General features: G+C 42.2%; 1 protein-coding gene across 5 annotated transcripts in view; it reads left to right on the top strand.

The window, feature by feature from the left end:
• Positions 1–6: 6 nt before the first annotated feature.
• Positions 7–23,373, top strand: part of PMS1 (PMS1 homolog 1, mismatch repair system component) — an 80,586-nt gene continuing 57,219 nt past the window's right edge. For 4 of the 5 annotated variants that reach the window (XM_025193108.1, XM_025193107.1, XM_006036764.3 and 1 more), the window contains exons 1-6: positions 7–317; positions 427–565; positions 2,189–2,345; positions 8,512–8,694; positions 11,882–11,984; positions 21,713–21,876. In XM_025193108.1, coding sequence (XP_025048893.1) covers positions 2,214–2,345; positions 8,512–8,694; positions 11,882–11,984; positions 21,713–21,876 — 582 coding nt within the window. In that variant the 5' untranslated portion in view covers positions 7–317; positions 427–565; positions 2,189–2,213. The remainder of the gene's footprint in view (positions 318–426; positions 566–2,188; positions 2,346–8,511; positions 8,695–11,881; positions 11,985–21,712; positions 21,877–23,373) is intronic. The other variant, XM_025193106.1, reaches the window with a different exon arrangement.

Raw genomic sequence — 23,373 nt, 5'->3', positions numbered from 1 at the left:
CTCGCCCGGCCCGGCCCCGGCCCCGGCCCCGGGACCCGCTTTGCAGCCAGGCAGGGCAGGCGCGGCGAGCCCGGCACCCTCCTCTCCTCTCCTCTCCTCTCTTCTGGTGTCGCGTTGGGGTCCCGGCCTGCCCGAGGTGTCCCCCTCCCGCGGCAGCGCTCGCCCCTGGGCCCCGCCGCTCACAGCTTTGCTTTGGCCCTTAGGAGACAAACGTGTGTCGCAGCACCCGGCCCGGCCCGGGTCCCGCCCGGCTCCCACCTTTAGGGCATCATCCGCTTCCTCCAGCTAGGATCTGCGGGTCTCACTTCACTGAGCAGGTGAGTGATGAAAAGAGGCAGGTGGGCACCCTCCTGGCACCCGCTTCGCATTTGATTGAGAGGTTTCATGAGCCACAGGGCAAACTTAAAAATTATTATTTTTTTGCAGTTCATTTTTATTATTTTCTGAAGCCACCAACTGCTTATTTGAACCCAGGCGCCAGTGTGAGCAGTGTCTGGGGAGCCATGGCGGGGCTGCACTGGGCCATCAGCGTTGGCAGGAGACGCTGGATGAAATAAAAAGACAGGTTTTGCCTCCCCTCTTTTTTTCTTTGTGTGTGTGTGTGTGTGTGTGTGTGTGTGTGTGAGTTTTTTCCAAAGGAGTGTGAAACTGGTATTGCACATCAGAATACGCGACAGGTTTGAATATGTCGGGCCCTCATCACAGCTGAAATATGGCACAATGCCACTGAAGTCACTAGAATTGTGCTAGGCAACCTAGCAGTAAATTTTACTGCTTGTATTCCTTAAGTACCCAGCACCATTCAATCTGGATGTCTTGAAGGGGTAAAAGACATCACATCTGTTAATTAACACCAGAGACAAAATATGATATACAGGAGAAGAGAGCACAGGTCTAAATTCTGTCCTTCAGCCAACAATTTAATCAACTGCAGAGGCCTAGGCCTAGCAGATGGGTACATCTTGTAGCTGAAGGTACCTGGTCTTAGCAGTATTTCTGTAGATGGTAGGGTGGTACTTTAGAAACTGGTTCAGAGAATCATGAGGTTTGTAGGCAAGAACCTATTTTGTGCCATGCCAACAGGCTTTAGAGGTATGGGCCTTCCAGCAAACATACTTGCAGTTTTTACCTTTGGTTTGAATAAAGTGGGTTGTTTTGCTGCGTACTTGATGAATAATCCATTTTGTAACACCCTCTGCTATCTCTGAGAAAGGTATGGTTCATTCATTGGATGCAAAGCCCAGTTCTGTTGAGTTGCACTGATTTAAGCTGTTGCAGACTAAGTGCCTGGAGACTCTTGCAGGGGATGAGCCTCCACCCCAGCCTTTGCCGGGGCTTCACTGGGAGTGAGAAAGCTCAGCAGCTTTGTGGCGGAAACCAGCAGCATACAAAAATGATCACATGCACTGTTGGTTTATGTTCTAGCAGATTTTTTTGCATGGATTCATAGTGGCTAGGTCAGCTAGCCTGGAAAAAAGAAGGAAAACAGAGCCTGGGACAAGACAATGATTTTCTTCTGTCATGAGGAACAGTTGTCTTGAGGCACACTAGGGGCATCTCATGAATAGTTGATCTTGTATATGGCAGGTTTTTGTTTAAAATACCTCCTTTATGTGTGTAGTAGTAGCAAGTAGATTGCAAAGCATTTGAACCAAGAAGTCAGTATCATTAAGTCCATTTCACAGTTGGGGAAACTGAAGCACCTTGGTAGTTTTGGCATCATATAAATGCTTCATAATGGCTGGTTGCCTTCAGTTAACTACCTTACCATTTAAATATAAAGGTAAACTGGCTGAGCAGGAGTATTGTGCCATGGCTAGCCATATTGCTTATGGTACTCAAGATAGCTGGGGTATCTCTACATAGCACCAAAATGTGAACATGTTTGAACCATTTACAGACCATTTGAACATTTATAGCCCATTTTAACTCAGTGATGGATTCCTCTGAAAGGGCAGTGATATAGGGAGAAGAGGAGCAGTAGCAGTGTAGTAACATTAAATAGATTCCGATTCCAACTGAAATCAGCATTTTAGATGCACATAGCTAAGGGCAGTATTTGTTCTAGGGTTCTGAATGGGGTCTCACTTTTCATACATGATGATTGCAGGACCAGGACTCCATGCTGTAGAAATTTCATCCTTTGTAGTATGCTCTTTAACCTTTTCTATTCCATGTCTCTCTCTAGCTGCCCTGATTCTAAAAGGTCAGGGATGAAGCAGTTGTCAGCCGAAACTGTCCGTCTCCTTTCAAGTTCTCAGGTGATTACATCAGTTGTCAGTGTAGTGAAAGAGCTGATAGAAAATTCTTTGGACGCCAATGCTACAAGTATCGATGTTAAACTGGTAAGTCTTTTTTGATACCAAGTTCGGCCTAAGGTAGAAAATTAGATGCAATATAATACGTTGGAATAATTCCTGGATTGTTGTGTTTCATAAGAGTTTAGTCTTGGTCAATACGTGTCATAGATATAATACATATACTACAATATGATTAATTAGAAGTCAGATTCTGCCCATGGTCACATCCATGTACCCCAGTTAAAGTTGCTTGTAGTTATATCTGGCTATAACTGAGATAACAGTTTGAGCCAAGTGCGTTCCTAATGAATTCTTGTATGCTTGCTTTATCACATCATTCTTTATTAGTCTTGTTTTAAGAGATATTGGGCCATTTTAATTTAGTGGTTCTCAACCAGGGTGTTGTGAGATCCTTCTACGGGTGTCACTGCCATGGCCACATCTAAGTAAAACTGTTCCATGCACCTTTGTTTCCAGAAGGGGCTTTTAGAGCTGAACTGGTCCAGGTCCACATGCCCCTTCTGGAAACAGGTGCACAGGGCAATTCCACCTGGACGTCATGCTGTAGCAGCCTGGAGATAATATAGGTATGAGTAATTTTTGTTGCTGTTCCAATGTTGGATAAAACAAGTATCAAAACCTTTGGTATTTTTCACAGAATGAAATTCTTGTCCTCTCAGCTCTAGTGAAAGCAAATATCAGATGGTATGAAGTAGACAATTGAGCACTAGGTTGAGATCAATTCTGTCTTTTAATACAATTCCAGTAAGCAAATAGATACTCCAACCCCCCATACTCATAAAAAACAATACAAAGATGTGCTTTTTCCTGCAAAAACCTTTCATTTAATAACTTTAATTTAATGCTTTTTCACATTTTCCATGGTAAAGTAGCAGAAGCTTTTTTAGGATGGTGGTTCTTAACTGGGCTGCTGCCAGATTCAGAAAAGTTGTGGAGGGTACCTTGAGTCTAAAACCATTATTTTAGTCTGGAATTCTCATTTTAGTTCTGACATTTGGGCCAAACCATGCAAACACCTAAACCTCAATCTGAGACACATGATGATCTGGTGAACTCCTGTGCTCGCTTACCAACCCCACTGAAGTCAGTGAAATTTTGGAGAGTGGCCATATTTCACATGTGCAATATGCAATCTGGACATGCAGCTGAAAATCAGAAGCATGAGTTATGTTGTTGGCTGTGTCAGAGACTATACCTCAAGTTTATGTTGACTAGGAAATGTAACTGTCTATTTCATAGATTTCATATATGTTTAAGGTCGGAAGTGACCTTAGTAGATCATTGAGTCCAACCCCTTGCCCTGGGCAGGAAAGAGCATTGGGGTCAGGTGACCCCAGCCAGGTGCTTGTCCAGTCTCCTCTTGAAGACCCTCAAGGTAGAGGAGAGCACCACCTCCCCTGGAAGCCCATTCCAGATTCTGGTAACCCTTACCATAAAGAGGTTCTTCCTGATGTCTAATTTAAATCTGCTCTCTGTCAGTTTGTGGCCATTGTTTCTAGTAACTCTAAGGGGTGCCCTGGTAAACAGAGTATCTCCTATTCCTTGCTCTCCCCACCTGACAAATTTGTAGATGGCCACTAGATCCCCTCTCAACCTTATCTTGTGGAGACTGAAGAGATCCAGGTTCCTCAATCTTTTCTTGTAGGGCCTTACCTCCAGGCCCCTAACTATCTGAGTAGCCCTTCTCTGGACCCTGTCAAGGTTTTCCACATCCCTCTTGAAGTACAGTGCCCAAAACTGAATGCAGTATTCCAGCAGCATAGAGGGAAATATCACCTCCCTGTTCGTGATGCACCTGCTAATGCATGATAGAGTGCGATTAGCTTTGCTGATCACTTCATCACATTGGCAACTCATATTCATCTTGGAGTCAACTATGACTCCGAGATCCCTTTCTGCTGCTGTGCTGCTTAGGAAGTCATCTCACAGTCTGTACGCGTGTTGGCGATTCCTTCTCCCAAGGTGCAGTACCTTGAACTTATCTGTGTTAAACTGCATCCTATTTTGCTCTACCCACTTTTCCAACCTGTCCAATAATCATAAAAATGATCAGAATTATAAACATTTATAAAAAATTATCAGAATTCCTAGTAACATGATGTATGGCACCACTTTTACTAAGTGTTTTTAATTAGGCATTTTACAACGGCAGCAAGCTTCTGAAGGGTGCCAATGACACCGTTAGGTAGGTAAGACTGAGTCTGATTTGTAGGAAGCTTGCTTATGACTTTTGTTCAATAAATCATGGTTGGACATTAGCATTCACCACTGACAGTTAACTTAGTATTCCCCACGCATTGTTGTTTGTAGCCAGTGATGACATGGTTTTCAGTCTCAGTTCATGAAGTTCACCAGTGGCTAAGAATCTAAATGAATAATACTGGCCAACAACACTTCTGTCTTCTCAAGTGTTACTCTGCTACCATAGGCACAGACAGCTCAGCCCTAATTTGAACAGTTTGCTCTGCAAAACAACTAAAAGTTTAATCACAGGAAGCATTTTCATTAGCAGTTGGTGGAGATGGCTCAGTTGAATCAGACAGTCAACCACTGAGAGAAAATGTGTTGCCTAGTAGTTTTTGGGTAGTGTGGTAAAGGATAATGGTCTGTTGTTTGCACAGCCACCCTTAATAATTCAATACAGTAATGCATTTTCCTTTTTTTACTTGGATTTTGTGTAATAAGAATACTGTGCATTGAACATTCTTAGAGGTTTTTAAGACCCAGGTGGATAAAGCCTTAGCTGGGATGATGTAGTTGGGGACAGTCCTGTTTTGAACAGGGCGTTGGACTAGATGACCTCCTGAGGTCCCTTTCAACCTAATTTTCTATGATTCTTTGAACATACTATTTCTATTGGATGGGATTTAAAGAAGAATGACAACATAATTGAGCCCAACACCTACATTAACATTGAATAGGTTCCAAAGTGCAATAGAGATCATGAAATTTAAAATGCAAAACAAAACAGAAAATCTTGTTTTTTAACCTTTCTCTCCTCCAAAGAAAATCAGAGGCCAGATTCCTTATACAGTGGAGTAATTCTTGCATATTGTTAGGGATATACCTAAATTTCAATTTTGCAGGAACCACAAAATCTGGGGTTGCCTGTGAAATCTGTGAACAAAAAACCTTAATAAAAATATTTTTTATTAAGTCTTCCCCACTGCCCCTCCTCCCTCTCAGGGCCTCTCCACCAATCAGTGCTGAGAGGCAGGGCCACTGCAAAATGCCAGTGAAATGGGCTCTTTGTGCCAGGACAGAGCTGCAAAAATGGCTTTGTCTTGCCACGACTTAAGTTAGGTCCCTACTTATTGCCCTCTCTTCCAAAGGAAATGAATGAATCAGTCTTGTTGTCCTTGTTTATTGAAGAGATTGTGTTTGTTTCAGTGAGACTATCTGGTGTTAGTGAGGAATTCCAGTGTCAAGAGGAGTGGATACCTCAGATGAGGAATACAAATAAACTCTCATTACTCCAAATTTAGATAATTGTGGGTTTTTTTCCCAAAGTTCTAATTTTGCGGTTCCATCTGAGTGAATAATAACATTTTCATGAAATATTTTGCCTTGTTATCAGGTGAAAGTCCTGCTGGGAAAGGTTTTAGTGGATTATGCTGCCTCAGTGGGGTAGGGTCTTTTCACTTCATCTCAACACAAGGGTAAGAATGCCTCTTTGGAGAAGGTCTAGAGCACAGCTTTCCAAACTTTTCATGTTGGTGACACACTTTTTAGACATGCATCATTTCGCGACACAGTAATTCAGTTCCGGGGGGAGGGGCCAAGGGAAGCAGACGCGAGTAAGGGAGCTCCGCGGTGCCCTTCCGTAAAGTTTTCTGCATTTCGTGCGACACACCTACACACTGCCACCGACACACTAATGTGTCGCGGCACACAGTTTGGAAAGCTCTGGTCTAGAGTATGGATTGAGCTATACAGAGGCAGGAACCTTTGAAGAAAGCAAGATGGGGAAAGCTTGAGTTGAATATTATCTTATTTTTTTCTTAATCGGATCCCAGAAGTGGTGGGTCTGTCTGTGTTCACTTTGTAGTATGATCAGACTTGTTTTTTAGAGTAGCCTGAAAAAAGCATAGTCTTGCATTCCAATTTTGCATAATCTGATTGTAACCAGATTAGCTTCCTGGTTAGCTATCGCTGCCTTGTTTTAGCAACACTAAAGCATGCGTCCATACAATCTCAGCTAGCCTCTTGATGTGTGCTCCAGGTCACGGTTGAAACATTTCAGTATTTTGGTAAAATTGCTGTCATTCCTGGTGTTCTGTTTGTGCATAAAAAGAGAGTTTCCATCCACAGAGCTGTCAGCGTGTCACTTTTTGTCATAACACTAAAAAATGAGATTTTCTTTTTTAGTAATAGTGGAAGTCTGACTTAAAACCACAAAATACAGTAAAATCCCTGTTATGCAGCATTCTACTACCTGAAATACTCTATTAACCAGCACCGCGCTACTGCCTCACTGCTGCTGCCACCGCCACCATCCACCACCCTGCGCCACCATGTGCAAGCTGCGTGCATCCACCCTGCACCACTGCCATCTCTCCCCACCCCCCACACCGCCACTGCTGCATGGAAGTCCCCACCTTCCTCCCGCCCCTCCCCCCAAACCAATATTTTTAGATATCTGGAATTTTTACATAACCAGCCCCCAGCATTCCCCACTTACGACAGATAATGGAGATTTTACTGTACGATCAGTAGAAAACTAATGAAATATTAATTCAGGTAATAGAGTACAGAATTGGGACCTGGGAAATCTGGGTCTTATTTGCAACTCTAATATTGATTTCCTGAATTACTTTTGCAAACTGAATCACTGGTAAGCTGAAGCAGAGCGTGGTCTCAGTCTGTAAAGAGGGAGAGTGAAAATTTAACTATCTCTAGAGGTCTAACTTGCTAATGCGTGCACAGTTGTTTGACGTTTTCCGGTGGAGGAAATACAGAAGAAGTCATAGAAATACATAGAAGTAGGGGCTATCTAATTATAAAGTTTTAACAAGTGTGTTAATGAAAATAATATAAAAAAACTGAATAGCTAGCATCATAGCTGATGTAGCTTGAACATGGGGAATGCTGCTTACTATTAGGAAGCATGGGATTTACATAGTTTTATATATAACTAAACAGTAAGCACTGTCTTTAAAATTACGTGCACCAGTTTGTTTTAAAAATGTTCAGGTTGCTACTGTTACATATCTTTAAAGAACAGAACTTGCTTGTCAGGTGCATCTAGCGAGACAGTTGGAAAGAACACACTAATGTATATTGGCTTGTTTCCCAAAGACTTAACTGGGAGAGAGCACCAGCACCCTTCATCATTATAGAAACAGGGAAGTGAGGATGTGGATTTCTATTGTGTGATGATTTATTGCATATACATTACTTAGCAAACCTGTATCTAACTCAGGGGTTAGGTTCTTAGATGTTTCATGCTTCAGACTATATCTTAAGAGATGGTTTCTGAAATCTGTTCCAGCTGGATTGCATAATGTTCCTGCAGCAGCTGCTTACATGGCAAGTAACACTAGGGATATATTAAATACTTGTATAGCTGTCTTCAGTCATGGTCCTTTGGAATGAGAAAGAAAGTTTGTTCTCTGTAGGTCACTATTAATGGTTCTCTACACTGCCAGTTGTCCATGGGTCAGTCTGGGAACTGCCAGCCCAAGATGTTGCTACTAATCTGTACTGATTTTCTTTAATATTGCCACCTCACCACCATGATGCACCTACATGGGAACAGAAGAAATATGAAACCAGAATCATCTGTCTTTAGCATGTCAGTCACCAAGATTTATTTCAGTATAGAATTTATGAAGTTGTGAGTTAGAAATGTAAATAACTTTTAATGTATTTAAGTATCTAGTACTATTTGCTGAGACCTAGATACTTAAATGCATTAAAAGTTATTTACATTTCTACGACTTAGATAATTAGGCTCATTCAGAACCACAAGAAGAGTATCTATAGATATCCATTTTTGCTTTTTCTATTTCTGTAGACACTTTATATAACGATGTATCCTGCAGTTTTTCTGTATGGCTATGTCAGAATTTTGCTTTGGTTGGGAACATTAGGACTGGACCCTCAGCTCATTCTCTATGAATAAGCATGGGGTTCAGTAGCCAATTTTGAATTGTTTTTTGTGATTGATATTACTATTATTCTCTTTTAGGAGAATTATGGGTTTGATAAGATAGAAGTGCGAGACAATGGAGATGGAATCAAAGCAGCAGATGTTCCAGTTATGGCAATTAAGCACTATACCTCAAAGATAAGTTGCCCTGAGGATCTTGAACACTTGACAACATATGGCTTCCGTGGGGAAGCCTTAGGATCAGTTTGCTGCATATCTGAGGTGAGAGGTGGATGGTATAATGCATTAAACTTTTTTTCTGCCAGTAACACCTGCAAAATTTAAATGCAAAGACTTAACATTGTGCCCTCATCTTCTTGGTAATATGCTTGCTTTTGTTTGTTTTGTTTGTTTTAAACAGCATATTTTGACATTTTGTTTTTTCTGTTGTTTCTCTCTTCCCTTATAGCAATGTTGAAGGCCTTGGAAAAATCACTGATCTTACATTTAATTTAGAGCCACCTACTGGCTTCTTCTTGGGCCAGTTTGGTAGCTTTTTGGCACTGCAGTTCATTCCCTCAGTTGGAGTTGGCAAGAGATGCCGTCCTTGTAGTGTTTCTTTATCCTCTTGGTTCTAAGATATGGATATGTAATGCTTCAAAATTTTCTCACATCTCAGCCATCACTGATCTTTCTACTTATGTCAATGAAAAACCGTACCCATTCTGACTGAGATTTAATACCTGATATAAGCTCAATTTGAACATGTCTGAACATGAAAGAAGAGGTGGTGTTGCCAGAATTGCAGAACTATTGACTAGTGTAATTACAGTTTTCATTGAAAGGTCTGCTTTCCAACAACAAGGTGTGATCTGCATTTTGGGGTCCTCCTGGACTCCTTGTTGTTTCTTGTACTCAAATGACTACAGCTGCAGATAAACCCTTTTCCAGCTTTAAGAAGCCATGAGACTGCACCCTGTCCTGTCAGACTCTGACTTGGCTACATGCTGATCCACAAGTTTAACATTGCTCTATCATCTGGGACTGAAATAGTTGACCATAAAAAAAGTCTGGTTCAAAACACAGCTTTTATTTTTTGTACTTGTGTAAACCATTAAGAGTGCATCATCCCATTGGTGACCTATGCTTTGAATTTCTTTCTGAATATTAAGTCAAACTCAAGCTTTCCTTCACTTCTTTCAAAGCCCTGCATGGGCTAGGCCAAAGCTTCCTACAGGAAGATCGTGATAGCTACTGTCCATTGGAAAAGTGGACTCTCAGCTACAGGAATTGTGTTAAAAGGTGGAACTGCATGATCACTCCAACCCAGGTAGCCAACCTTCCCTGCCACACACTTACATTTTCATCGATCTGCTTCTGCATATTGGCATAAGCTTCTATATGGATCCTAGATAGAAGACCAGCAGGCTTTCCCTGTGCCTGAAAGTTTGTAAAGAACAGTTTGTCCAACTATTCAGTTGGTCTAATAAAAGAGATCACATTTACCCAAATAACCTTTTCTACAAATTTCACAGGCAGCTTCTGTGTAGCATGTGGCAGATCATAGAGGGAGTAGCGTGTACAGTGACAGATAGGACAGGCAGCAGAAAGCAGAGCACCAGATTGGGCAGGGAAGGGGATCCGAGTGGCATACAGGAGGAATAGGGGACATCCTTTTTGGCACACTTGCCAAAAAAGGTTGCACTAATTCATATACACTAAGCTGAGTTGGGTCCAGAATTTTTGTGGAAGATTCCCAAGGAAAAGGGATTCAGAAAATGTTGCTTTCTCAGTAGGCAGTTATATTCTGTATGGGTGATGCTAAGCCAATGTTTAGCTTGCGGGTAAAGCTAGTGGTGCAGGGACAGTAGATTGCTGGATGAGTCATCCTCAAATGTGCAAACCAAGGTCCCATCTGTTTTGAACATTTAAAATCCCAGTTTATATTTCATATGGGAGGGGAGTTGGTTTTAGTGGATTAACTACTTCTGTCAGTAGTTATGTCAGTAACTAATCTTAGTCATTATATTAAATACTTCTGGTGATACTATTTGTACTCTGCTTACATTAATTGCCCCCTGTAGTTTCAATTGATATACTTTATTTCCTGCCTGAATTGGTGTGTAGTCTTCCTGTTTCCTCTTAAATAGCTTGTTTTTCTCTGTAGAGGTATGGCTTTACTCAGAATGATTTTTCTGTTATGTTAATGTGAACCTATAAAGAGCTTGGAGAATTTTTTTTAACTGTCTATAATAGTGCTCAACCCCTGACTTTCAAGGCAAATCCAGCCTGCTGAGCCATAGTATCTGTCCTGCCAGACTCCTCATGGGTTGCACATTTTGGCTGTGGGGAATCAATGGGAATTGGCACTGCTACCCTTGCCCTGCTGCCAAATTCCCAACTCCTGTGCAGCTGGATCAGGAATGAGCCATGTCCTCTTCCCCCTACATGGCCAGATCAGGCCCGGGCCTCCCCTTCGTGTGGCCAGATTGGGCCCCATAGTACCTGCCAGATCCACCAGCTGGATCCAGACCACGGATGGAGAAGGCACTGCATATCCAGACTATGGGACAAAAAAGTTGAGTACCACTGATCAGTGGTTCTCAACCCATTTATACTTGAGGCACCCCTCACTGGACTCAAGGCACCTTCTGTAAATTTTGTGAATTGAGTGGCACCCAATTCACAACACTTATTTATTACAATCCTTACCTCCTTACACAGGGGCTAGGTAGTAGGTGTAGGGATTGTCCAGGCAGAGATGAGCCTTAACCTGGTTTATCTGCTTATGTCCTCATTGTACCATTCAAGGGATCTGTCGGTAGCCCAGAGTGCCTGGCATCCTGGTTGAGAATCACTGGTCTCAGTGGAAGATGAAAGTTATCATCAGAACTTGAAGTTGATTTATAATTCCAGGTTTATTGAATTGTTGGATGTACAATTGATTTTGTATGATAGAGCTTTGAATATCACCCAGCTGCTTACGAAACACACTACCACTGAGCAATAGTGGCTATAGAAGATAAGATACTGTACTGTACTTTTTGATGGAAGCCATTGCATTCTGAAATTTCTTATGAAGAAACATTTAAGTAATCTTGTGATTAATATTTTGTGACTTCTCCCATGAAGTAAAGAAATTGGAAAATCTTCTGTTTTGTTGATTAAATAAACTGACTGAAAAGTAACTTTAGAAATACTGTATGAAAGGGCTACACTTCATGGAGTGGTACTTGTGCTTAAGAGAAAGAAGACATTTTTAATCATGGGGTAGAATAATTGATAAGGATGAATGTCCATGGAATAAATGTAAAAACATTTGACACAACTATATACAGGTTTTCTTATTAGTAACTTGTACATTGAGTTATAACTTAATGCTGAGAATCATATCAAAGCAGATCTAAAGTCTTTAAACCATTATGGACTTTAGAGATTACTGATTAACTTGAAGTTCTTTTATTTTTAGGTTGTGATCACAACAAAGACCTCTGTAGATGACTTTAGCACTCAGTATATTTTGGATAGCAGTGGGCATGTAGCTTCTCAAAAGCCTTCTCATCTTGGTCAAGGTAAGTTATGATTATTGCAGTATTGTTTATTTCTTCTTAAAATAATTTGGTCAGATTTGGATACTTTAACCTCTTCTTTTCCTATTTTGATGCCCATTTTGGCACCCAAAAATTAGTCAACCAGTTATATATCTCTGCTAAAGAGAAATCAAAGTAAAATGCATGTAGTTAACCTGATTTCAGTTGATAATTTCAAAAAGCCTCACATCTCTTCTTCCTATGCAAAACCAGTGGGGAGTTGAACTTGAAACTTAACTTGGAAAGGTTCTGTCAAGTTCCGTGAGCTGAAAAGCATTTTACCCAGCATTTTTATACACTTTACTACCCTCACTCAACCTTTCACATTAAAACATTAATGCAAGCTCTTTTCTGCCAGGGATGGTGGATAAAATTTTCTAACATGCGTAAGTGAGCCTGATTCTTAAAAGTCCCATTTTCCAAAAGGAAATTTGGTTATTACTTACTCTCTCTGTTTTGGAAATGGGTCTTAGAATTCGGCTACCTCAAGAAGCCTGTACTGCTGACTTGTTGAAGCACTTAAAGATATTTTCTGAGTTGCTCTGTGGATGCTACCTCCTGACCTGGAAGTACTGTAGCTGTGTTTGTGCCATGCTAACACTACTTACAGTTTGGAAGGCCATGTATGTGGCATATTTTGTGTATGTCACTGCCTCACAGGGTAAGTTTAGTAATATCCTTGGGCACTTTTGAGAATTCTTTTTTTTTTTTTTTTTTTTTTTTTTTGCAAAGTACCCAGCACCCTTTTGAAACCAAGTGCTTTGTTGGGATCTGAGCAAATTATTATACTCAGTCTGGCTGAGATTTTGTCTCAAACTGGTTTAGGACTTACTAATGGAGATCAGAATTTCAGCCTGATATCAAACACAAATTACTCTTTAACATTTTCTTGGTTTCCATCTCTGACAGTAGTTTCAGTCTTTTAAGAGCTTTTTCATCAAGTTTTGTCTACATTACAAAGTTCTGCCAGTGTAACTATGTCAGCTAGAGCAACCTACCTGCTAGTGGCAAAGCACTGTAGCTGACAGTTCTGTAGAAACCCCCTCTCAGTATGGGCATAGCCCCATAGCAGAAGGATGCAGAGCTTCTGTCAATTTAAGGAGCTGGCCTAGCTCTGGCAGCAGAGATGCCAGCAGAGATGTATCTTCATCAGGGGGCTTAGCTACATAGCCCTGTCACCGTAGTTATAGCAGTAGCATCCCCGTTAGTGTACTGTAGCCATATGATGTGGATACAACTTATTTACACTGGTGTAACGTATTGGTTTGTACACTAGAATAACTAATATTCATATCTGGAGCAGACATGTGATTGACTCACTGGTTATAGCTGCATGCAGTAGTTGCTTTTTCAGTGCTTTGCCACTAGCTGGTATGTTGCCTATAATAGGCTGCTTCCTTGAGTGAAGGGTTACCCGATTGTGAAATCCATCATAGCTGTACACACATAGCTCATGTACTGGTGTTAACTAGCCCTGGTGTACAGTTGCTCATGACTTTCTGAGTCACAAGTAACTTTATTCCATAGTGGAGTGACTTGCTCTTGTGTAAACACCAGCATAAAGGCAGAATCCACTGCTTTAAATGTCTTGTGTGTCTGTACTTAGTCTTGTGAAGACATAGTTCACTAGCTTTTGTAGAGACAATAAAAGAATGGGACAGAGATTGTATGCAAGCCATCAAGGAGCTAGGTTTCTGCTTTGGTCTCTAACGTCAGCAATGATTCCCAGCCAGGATTTCATGGCACCCTGAGGTGCCGCAACAATCTCTTAAGGTTGCTGCAGGGTACTGCTCAATATTTGCACTGTTTGATGTGCAAACACCTATTTACATATGATAGACAACCCCACAGATTTAAAATAGGAATTCCTACTGTCAAAAACCTTCTGACCTGTTGTGCTTTTTCCATGTCCTTTTGCAACAGAAGAATTGTTCTGTTATTTTTCTATAGTCAAAAAAGGAGTGGAAGCTAAGAGCTGGCATTTTCAGAGGGGTGCCTTCGGTTTAAGAAGGCTGAGAATTGCTGGACTAAGGCCGAGTTGCTCTCTCTTACCTAGTACAGGTGCGGGCAAAATATCCGGCCCCCCAGGCCCTTTCATCCAGCCTGTGATACCCACCAACTAATCGTACCCTGCCCAGTCCTTCTGCCCATGAGGGTGAGAGTGAGATGCCCACATATACACACCCACCAACATACCCTATTGTGCCTTGCTCCCATGTTCATGAGCAGATGGCCCTGGCCCAGCTAGCACACAGCTTCCAGGCGAGGCTGCTGCTGCCATGGCTGCAGCTGCCAGGGGACTTACTTGGCTTCCCTGCATCCGACTCGCTCCAGGCAGCAGGTAGGGAAGCGGCAGGGACGGGAGCACAGAGCATGGGGCTGGGGCTGGTGATACTGCGGAACCTGCACCCAAGGGGGTGGTGGCAGCACAGGGCTCATGTGGGTAGGGCATGTGTGTGAGGGAGGATGGAGGGTGCGGAGACCCCCCCTACACTATCCCATAATGTGCAGCCCCTGTCAACAGCAGGAGCAGCAGCAGGCAGGGGTGCTCAGGGTGCTTGTGCCCAGTACAGGCACTGCTGCTTGGTAGCATGTGGCTCTGGCCAGCACTTGCACATCATGGCAAGGAGCATAGCCCTTGTGGGGAAGCAGGGTCTAGGGCTCTTTCCAGCGGAGTCCCAGGACCTGCGCAGCAGGGGGCGGGGAAGGCAGCTGGCTTCAGTGTTCAGATTCCCCTGGTGGCGCACAAGTGCAGTAGTTGGACACATGCAGCAAGGAGCCCCGGCAATAAAGGGGCTGGCTGGGCTGCACTTCTCACCATGATGTGCAGTGCTGGCTGGAGCACCGTGCCACTGGGCTACAACACCTGCTCTGGGTACAAGTGTCCCTCCCTGCTGCTGCTGCTGGTGGGGGCTGCATGCCAAAGGGAGAGTGTGTGGGAGGGGACCATACCCCCCCACCCTCTCTCACCCCACAAATGCCACACACCCACACCCTGTCCCTGCATCCCCCCCACATACACTCCCAACACACCGTTCATCATATCCCACTACGCACGCGTGCACTCACTCACTCACTCACTCACTCACTCACTCACAGGTCCTAGCAGAAGTTAGATCAGTGTGGCACCTGGCTGCATGAGCTTCTGTAGGTACTAGGCACAGAGTTTGCGTGCACTAGTGCAGAACCATGTTCAGCTAGAGCTGTGTGCTTCTGCAAGCCACTGGCTCCTTGCCAGCACATGTTCCCATGCTGCCCTGCATGTCACTGTACACCCCAACTCTGCGGATCAGCTTGAGTTCTGCGCTGCCACCCAGATGCAGCTCTGTGCAACCGCACACTCCTGTCTCCATGCAACTGCTCAGTCATGCAGAGCTCTAGCTAGTTGTCAGTGCTAGGGACATGCAGAAGTGCAGAGCCAAGAACATGTACTTCTGGTAGCCTACCAGATGGCTTGATGCAATGGTTCTGTGGGCCAGATCCAGACTGCGGGTGATATGTTTGCCCTGTTATACAGGATAGATAATCTTTCAGATTGGTTCTAGCACAAGCTACATTGTGTTTGTTTCCTGATCCTGTCCAGTGTCACCTTAGATCAATTTTTTAAACTAATTTGAACTTTTAATTTTTTGTACCTATTTTTATATATTTCCATCAAATAATTATAGACATGTACAGAGAACCTAAGTCTCCTTTTTCTTTTGCCTGGTTATTTTCTATATCACGGGTAGGCAACCTTTTCCACCTATGGGGAAAGTGACCCGTCTGGGGTCTGGAGTGGGTAGGCTGGTGCTAGGACTCAGCTGCTGTTGTCGCTCATCTCTGTAGTGACCTGGGGACAGGTGCCCAGAGCCGGAGCAGATCTGGCCCCTGACCTATAACCATGTTTATAGTGAGACAAGAATATATGTATTGCACTTTGTGTAATGCAGTTATAGAGCAAAAAACATTTAAATATCTCTGGCATTTTTAGTGCTATAAAATATCTCTGGTGCTGTGTTCTTATTACCTGTACTTTACATTAGATTTCTTGCTTGGAAAGTAATTTAAGCTAAATTAAGTTACGGTCATTTTAATTTTGAGTAAGAGCATCTACATGGGAATTAGAAGTGATTTCACTTGATGAAGTATTTCTGCCTTGAAAAAACACTTGTAGAACAATTGGATGCCTGCATTTGTAATGAGCCAGATTTCTAGTGTTGGAGCTCCAAATCCCACATTTCCAAGATAATCTAGAAGTTAGTGAATGTTAATTGTATTTGTAAACTTTGTAAAAATGCAAACATGAGCAGATTGTTTTATTTCATACTGAAATTAAGATGGCCTTATCATCTGCCTCTTGCCAAAAGACAGGTGATTGGAATTTCCCTGAGAAATTCCCTAAGTCTAAAATTAAGTTGAATCTTGTATACTAAAGATACATTGCAAAAAGAAGCTGAAATCTCTGTAATAAAAACTTCAACACCTAATATATGAGGAAATTATTGGCAATGAATTTGCTTACTTCTCTGTGGCTTTAAATTTTCAGAAGTGAGCACTTGCCTATTAGGAATGGTGGAAAGAATGGCATGGCAGTGACAAAAAAAGATGGTAGGGGTGATGTGGGAAGGTGGCCTTAAAAGGAAACCAGTTGCTTCTAAGGACCTTGTCACATGGGACACTTAACATAGTTTTATTTAGGTTGTAGTAAGGATTACCGTGCTGTATTAAAATTAAGAACATGTTCTGTCACATGGTAACATTTACTGCAGGAATGGGCAAAATACAGCCGGAGAGACTTTGTCTTGCCCACAGCAGGTCCCTTGGTCCCACCTGGCCCAGCCATGGTCTGGCCTGTGGTGTGTCCCAATGCCCTTTGGGCACATGGCGGGGTTGGTGCAACTCCACAGCTGGACCACCTGGTGGCTGCAGCAAGAAGGCCTGACAGCAGTGAAGAGGAGGGCAGCTTTTCCCTCACACCAAGCAGCAGCTTCTGCCCAGCCACTGCCGCTGCTCAGCATGGATGGGAAGTCCAGAGCAGGTGTGGGACGGGCCAGGGCCAGGGCTGTGCATGCAGCTTCTGGCTGGTCCGCTCTGGCTGGGGCAAGTCCAGGGCAGGTGCATAGCAAGCTGGGGTCAGGGCTAGGTCTGCACACTGTTGGCAGTGGTGGGAAGGAGCCACAAGGCACATGGGCTCCAGGCTGTTGTGGGGCAGGGGCGGAGGAGGGAAAGAAATGCTGCTAACCAGCCCACCTATGTAGCCCATGGGCTCAAATAATTGCCCACTTCTGGGTTACTGCAGTCTCACCTTGTTTTGGCTTGAACTCAGCTGTGTTGATTGTTAGTCTTGAACCAGCTCTGGTGCAGTCCTGGGGCTAGGATAGACAACCAGTTGATTGTCAGCTCCAGCCACTGCACTGCACTAGAGTTTTGAACCAGCTCCAGTGCAGTCCCAGCCCTGAAACCAACAGATCCTAATGCTTTTCCTCCACCCCCACTGAAAAGCATAACATTAAGTTGAATCTGGTACAAAAAGATACATGCCAAAAAGAAGCTGAACTCTGTAATAAAAACAGACCACAATTTTTTGGGGGGTTCCTCTTTTTCCAGGCTGCAACTGATACATGGACATGTTACAGCATTTATTAGCATCCCAAAGAAATCAGAAAAATGAGTCATATAATGAGAGTTCCTACTTATAAGTTATAATTTGTTTGTACCTCCTTCAATTTTCACCTTTCCTGCATTAGGGCCTGATCCTGTTTTAACTAACTTAATCACAATTTTTTTTTTAAATCTAGTTGAGTCAGATCAGGCATATTAGACCACAGATGTGTTGCACATTGTCAAGAGAGTGTTTATTTTTCAATGTGAGGGGAAAGATGGCTCTTGGGAAGATCAATAAACAAAAAGTAATTTTTCTAGCAGTAAATCTGCATCCTGGACCTCCTTTTCTATGTTTGGGTATAGTTCCCGTGTCTGAAATATGACATTGTAGCTTTGACTTCCTTATTTAAAAACTTGTTTTTAAAATGATTGCCAGTATCTATCCAACTCGGGGGGCGTGAGGGATATTGCTCACAGAACCCTATCATTCAGCTCCTGGTGCTGACCTTGGGTCTTGGAGTTGACCCACACCGTGTGGCATGTGCAGGTCCTGGGGTCCACACTGCACACTCCAGCCAGCTTGGAACTTTCATTTACATCACTCCTGCCTAAACCAGCCCAGGACCCGCCCCATATGCAGCACCCACTCTGGACAGTGCAGGGCAGGTGCCACATGCAGCACAGGTCCTGAACTAGCTGGGGTGTGCAGCACAGGTCCTGAATCAGTAGGAATGGGTGCTGCATGCACTAGATCCAGCATGTGGCAGGGCAGGACCATGGGCCTAATCCAGCTACACAGCTGGCTTTGTGCCATTCATCTGGCCTCTGGACTGGCCCTGTGCCACTCTTCTGACCTATAAGGCCAGAGGAGTTTGACATCTCTGGTCTAATGTACTGTTTCTTGACTTGACTCGCATCATCTCCTAGTCTTCCTTCTACTTCTTTCTCCTTGAGTGCATTCAGAAATCTTCTGCTAAGATTTTCTTTCTTGTGTGCCCTTTTGACTCATTACTTTGACTTCAGATTTCTCCATTTTTCTTCATCCTGTAAGTACCAAAGTGTTACTTGGGTACTTTAAAGGCTGAATAACAGCTCTGAACAATGATAACATTTCTAGCATTATGTCCATTATTAAACTGAGAACATGTCATTACCTTAAGGAAAGATGGATCTTGGATGGTATAAATACCAAGTCGTTGTTTCTTTGATTCATTTCTCCAAGCTGATGAATCTGAAATAAAGGATATAAAATATTTTAATAGCCCTTTAAAATGTAGACCTGGCCTGAACTCGGACAAAATGTTTGATAGCTTTAGGGCCAAATTAATGTTTTTATGTGGGAGGTGGAGAATTTGATATACCACATGAGCTGGTTGCTAGAGGCAACATGCCTGTAGGACCAAGAGAAACCTGTGAGCTTCTCTGACATGATGGGTAGTGTGTATTTGTTAGAAGTTCTTGTGGTACACTTGTACAAAAGTAGAGTCTGCTCTCTCCTTATAGTTAAGATTAGAGGTAAAGTGTAGAGGTGGCTACTCTCCCAAATAAAACCAGGCGTGTACTACAGTTTGAGGAATTCTAATGATCTAGCAGCACTAGCTGTTATATTCTTGTTACGTCCTTCAGGGAAATTGCAGGAGAGGAAAGAAGCTATTTCTTGTTCCTTACCATGCTAGAATACGTTTGTTGAAGCAGTCAGTGCATCTGCACATGCAAATAATGTAACTGAATAAACTCCAGCACAATTTGAGCTGGAGTAAACTAATCCCGATGTCACGGTGTACAGGTGCATTTAAGCACAGTCATTTACTCTACTGTCTGCTCTATAGTACCTGTGTCTGATGGGACTATCCTACACTGGAGTAAATTAATCTATTGTGCCCTAATCGTGTCACATGTGTAGACGGTGATGTTTTACCATGCAGTAAATTAGTCTACCGCGCAGTAAAGCATATGTGTCGATGTGCCCACTAAGGGCCATATCCAGTAAAAGTTAGGTGCTATAATGTCTAACTTTTTAGGTGTCTACCCTCGGAAGTGGACTCCAGACTTCCAGTGAAACTCCTAAGCTTGCTACACTGTGCATGGGTGGAGGATTAAGCCCCCTTGAATGGGATCTAAAATATTGATTATTCTCAATATGTAGCTGCTATCTAGTAGGGAAATGAGAACCACAGTGAGTTTTAAATAAAAAACCTCGAGTTAGTGGCAGTAGAGCAGAGTTGTTCAGAATTGCAGCTTTGAAATCAGGCACCTGAATTCTGCCTGTGCCTTTTTTGGATCTGGCATCAGTGCTTTTTACTGAGGGCCTGATCTGAAGCCCATGGAAATCTACTGACTCAAATCAACCTTGGTGGGCTTTGCATAAGGGTGATGCTGCCTTTTGTCTTTATTAGAATAGTGGAATGACTCCTGTTGAAATACAAGTTCTCCAGTCTCTACTCTATTTATCTTTTCTTTATATAAGATAAAACTGTGTACTTATAAACTGTATTTTGTATAATTATACTTGATTGCATTAAATAGGCCAGTAGTCTTTCCTGTCAGTTAACATATAATATATACAAGGTATTCAGGGCAGGAAACATTGTTATGTTTGTACAGTGCCCAGCACAACCTATTTCTGTCCTGTAGGTGTCACCACAGCATAAATAATGATTAAGTGTTGTAACAAAGATTTATTTCCTCCTCATCCACTTGGATACATCAGGCTGAGTATCTAGATCTGTTGTATACTGCAGTAATGAAAGTTACATTTACCATGCATTGAAAGATCCTTTAGTTTGATTTAGGAGTTGATCCTTATTACTATCAGCATGTACGAAAAAAAGCTTCACACTGAAATCAAAACCACACCTTTATATATTACAACTATAAATGGCTGACTTTGTAAGCTGATATAGTACATACATCATAAATTATACCAGGGAGCATTTGGCATGCCTGGAATTTAATCAGGGTGCTCATTGAGTGAGCTAAACTGAGAGAGGAGAGCAGTTAAATCTTAAGAATTTTCTTGTAAAAGATGATAGTGCCTCCTCCAGTTTGCTAGTTAATATTTTAGAAGGCATAGACATTTTTAGACTTTCCTAACCTTAGCAAATTTTTACTCTATCTGAATTGGGTATAAAAGTTCTTAGTCTTGTCATCCTCCTCAAACAAGAGAGCTTATTGCCGTGACCTGCTGGAAAAAAAAAAAAGCATAAATCTTCATAGAGGAATAATGGGGAAGTGCTTCCTCTTACAATATTTATAAAAATAGTGCTGATTCATTGTTTATGTTTTTTATCCAAATGACTCGATTGGTGACAGTTCTCAGGCAGTAGCTTAAAGCAAGGGTGGTTCAAAGAGGCATGAGCTTTTGCAGACGGCCTACTTTGTCAAACTTGGTGTGTTCAATAAATAGATCAGTAGCTTCTGAAAGAGGCTTTTCACTAGCTTGAACTTTTATGGAATTAAATACAATATTGCTCCTTCCTTCTGTTTGGTGCTTAATCACTTATTTCTCTTTTTTCCTGCTTAAACGAATTTGGGTATTAACTAGTATTTCCTTGCTGGCTTTTAGATGCCCCTGTAATGACTTGTGCATCAGGAAAAAAGTGTATGGGCTCTCCTCATCTTAGCTATATTATAGGCAGAAAGTTAGGGAGAGATTTATTACAGTATTATACTCAATGTCGGAGGTTAATGGACCTGCATTACAACAGATTCAGCATAGTTAATTTTTAAGCTTAGTTTAGTGGTGCCTACTAGTAACAGACAGACAGATCAGCCTGCCTCCCTCCTAGTTACAAAATAAAATTGAATTTGCAAATCCTTGCAGTTTGAAAGAAAGAGAAAATGTGTAACTTCTATGTCAAGTAGTTTAAGCAAAACTCTGGATGAAGGAAAAGACCAGCTTGCACAGCTGTGAAATCTAACAAAGCAGCTGTAGAATTGATGTTAATTTAGCAGTATATTTTTTCCTTTCAGGCATGCACCATTCTAATTAACATTAAGAATTATGTGCATTCAGCTATTGAGAAGAATAGCCTCTTTCAGCAGAAGTGTGGCTTTCTTCACAACCAGGTAATCATATACTTCTAACATTAACTTTACCCATTTCTTTCATTTCTTGTTTACAGGTACAACAGTAACTGTCCTGAAGCTGTTTAAGAATCTTCCAGTAAGAAAACAATTTTATTCAACAGCTAAAAAATGTAAGGATGAACTAAAAAAAATTCAAGATCTTCTAATGGCATATGGCATTATAAAACCAGAACTTCGGATAATCTTAACACATAACAAGGTAAATGTTGCATACCCTGTGCTGACTATTGTAAGTCTATGACGATTTTGTGCTGGTAAGAATTTGCTAAAATTATGGAGCAGGAATCTGAACTTCATCCTTATTCTGAATTTGCATGCTTATGATGACTTAAATATTAGATGTTTATGGTCATGCTTTTAAAGCAGTCTCAGCTATACTTCATGATTTATCAAATCAAACATGATTTGAAGTATATTAAGCTGGTTGGTAACTCTGTGGTTTCTCTTATTTGGATATCAACATGCTTGGTGCTCTTCAAAATGAAGGCAGGACCCTGCCTGCCTCCATCTTGCTTAATAAAGGTCTGATACGTTGGTATTTGAGGTTAATGGAAAAGCTTCTACTGAAACGGACCCTAAGTAGATGGAGACATCTGTACTTACAAGTTATTAGTATTCAGGCAGCTGAGCTGTATTAGGTTAACATAGGAATGATATAGTCTTTCCTGCCTAGACCTGTATATAGACTTCACAATTGTGCATCTCAAGAGAGATGTTTTACGTGTGTAAAATCAGACTAAAAAGATATCATTATAGCTTTGTGGTCTTCTATAGAGTTAATCCTGATTTACATCAGGTATAAAGTTGGAGCAGGGATGGTCAACCTGTGGCATGAATGCCACAAGCGGCATGGGCAGCCTCTGTCTGTGGCATGTAGCAGATCAGCGAGGGGAGCAGGCAGTAGATACAGCAGGAAACAGAAGGCAGAGCAGGAGACAGGACAGGGAGCAGGAAGTGGAGCAGCAAATAGTCATGGAAGAGGGCTAAGTTGCACTTGGGGAGGGTACAGGGCTAATTTGTGGCATGCTGTCAAACAGATTGGCCCCACTGAAGCAGAGCAAAATCAAAGCCAGTGGATCCAATCATCATATCTGAGTGAGCTAATGGTCAGTCTGCCTGGTTTTATAAGATCATAGGAAAGTAGGGCTGGAAGGGACTTTGCAAGGTCATCTAGTCCAGCCCCTGCTCAAGGCAGATTCATCTCTGACTTAAACCATCCCAGCCAAGTTTTTGTCTAACCTGCTTTTGAAAGTTTCCAAGAATGGAGATTCTGCAACTTCTCTGCGTAGCCTGGTTCAATGCTTGATCACCCTCAGAGTCAGAAAGTTGATTTAGAGAAAATGGTAAACTGAATTATGTTTACAAAATGTTCATGCTACCACAGAAAATAAAGAGTGACACCTAATGGCCAAATAAATTATTCCTTTAGTAGTTCTGTGACTTTATGAATGCACTCAGATGACTAGACTTAAAGCCATGCAGTGTATTCATCATTTTAAAACTTACATGGTTTATCTTGCAACTCCCTGATCTTCTATATCAGATGCTCAACCTCAGACCAAATTAGCCCTGCAGACCATGGCATTTGGTCTGTGGGGCTCCTCACAGGTTGGGAAATTTGGTGGTAGGGGAGCAGTGGCAATTAATAATGCCACCTCTCCTCCACTGCCAAATTCTCCAGCCCTGCAGGACTGGA

The sequence above is a fragment of the Alligator sinensis genome, unplaced genomic scaffold (assembly GCF_000455745.1).
Source record: "Alligator sinensis unplaced genomic scaffold, ASM45574v1 scaffold555_1, whole genome shotgun sequence".
NCBI classification, from domain to species: domain Eukaryota; kingdom Metazoa; phylum Chordata; order Crocodylia; family Alligatoridae; genus Alligator; species Alligator sinensis.
Note: the sequence above shows the minus strand (reverse complement) of the source record. Positions and strands in the feature narration are given on the sequence as shown.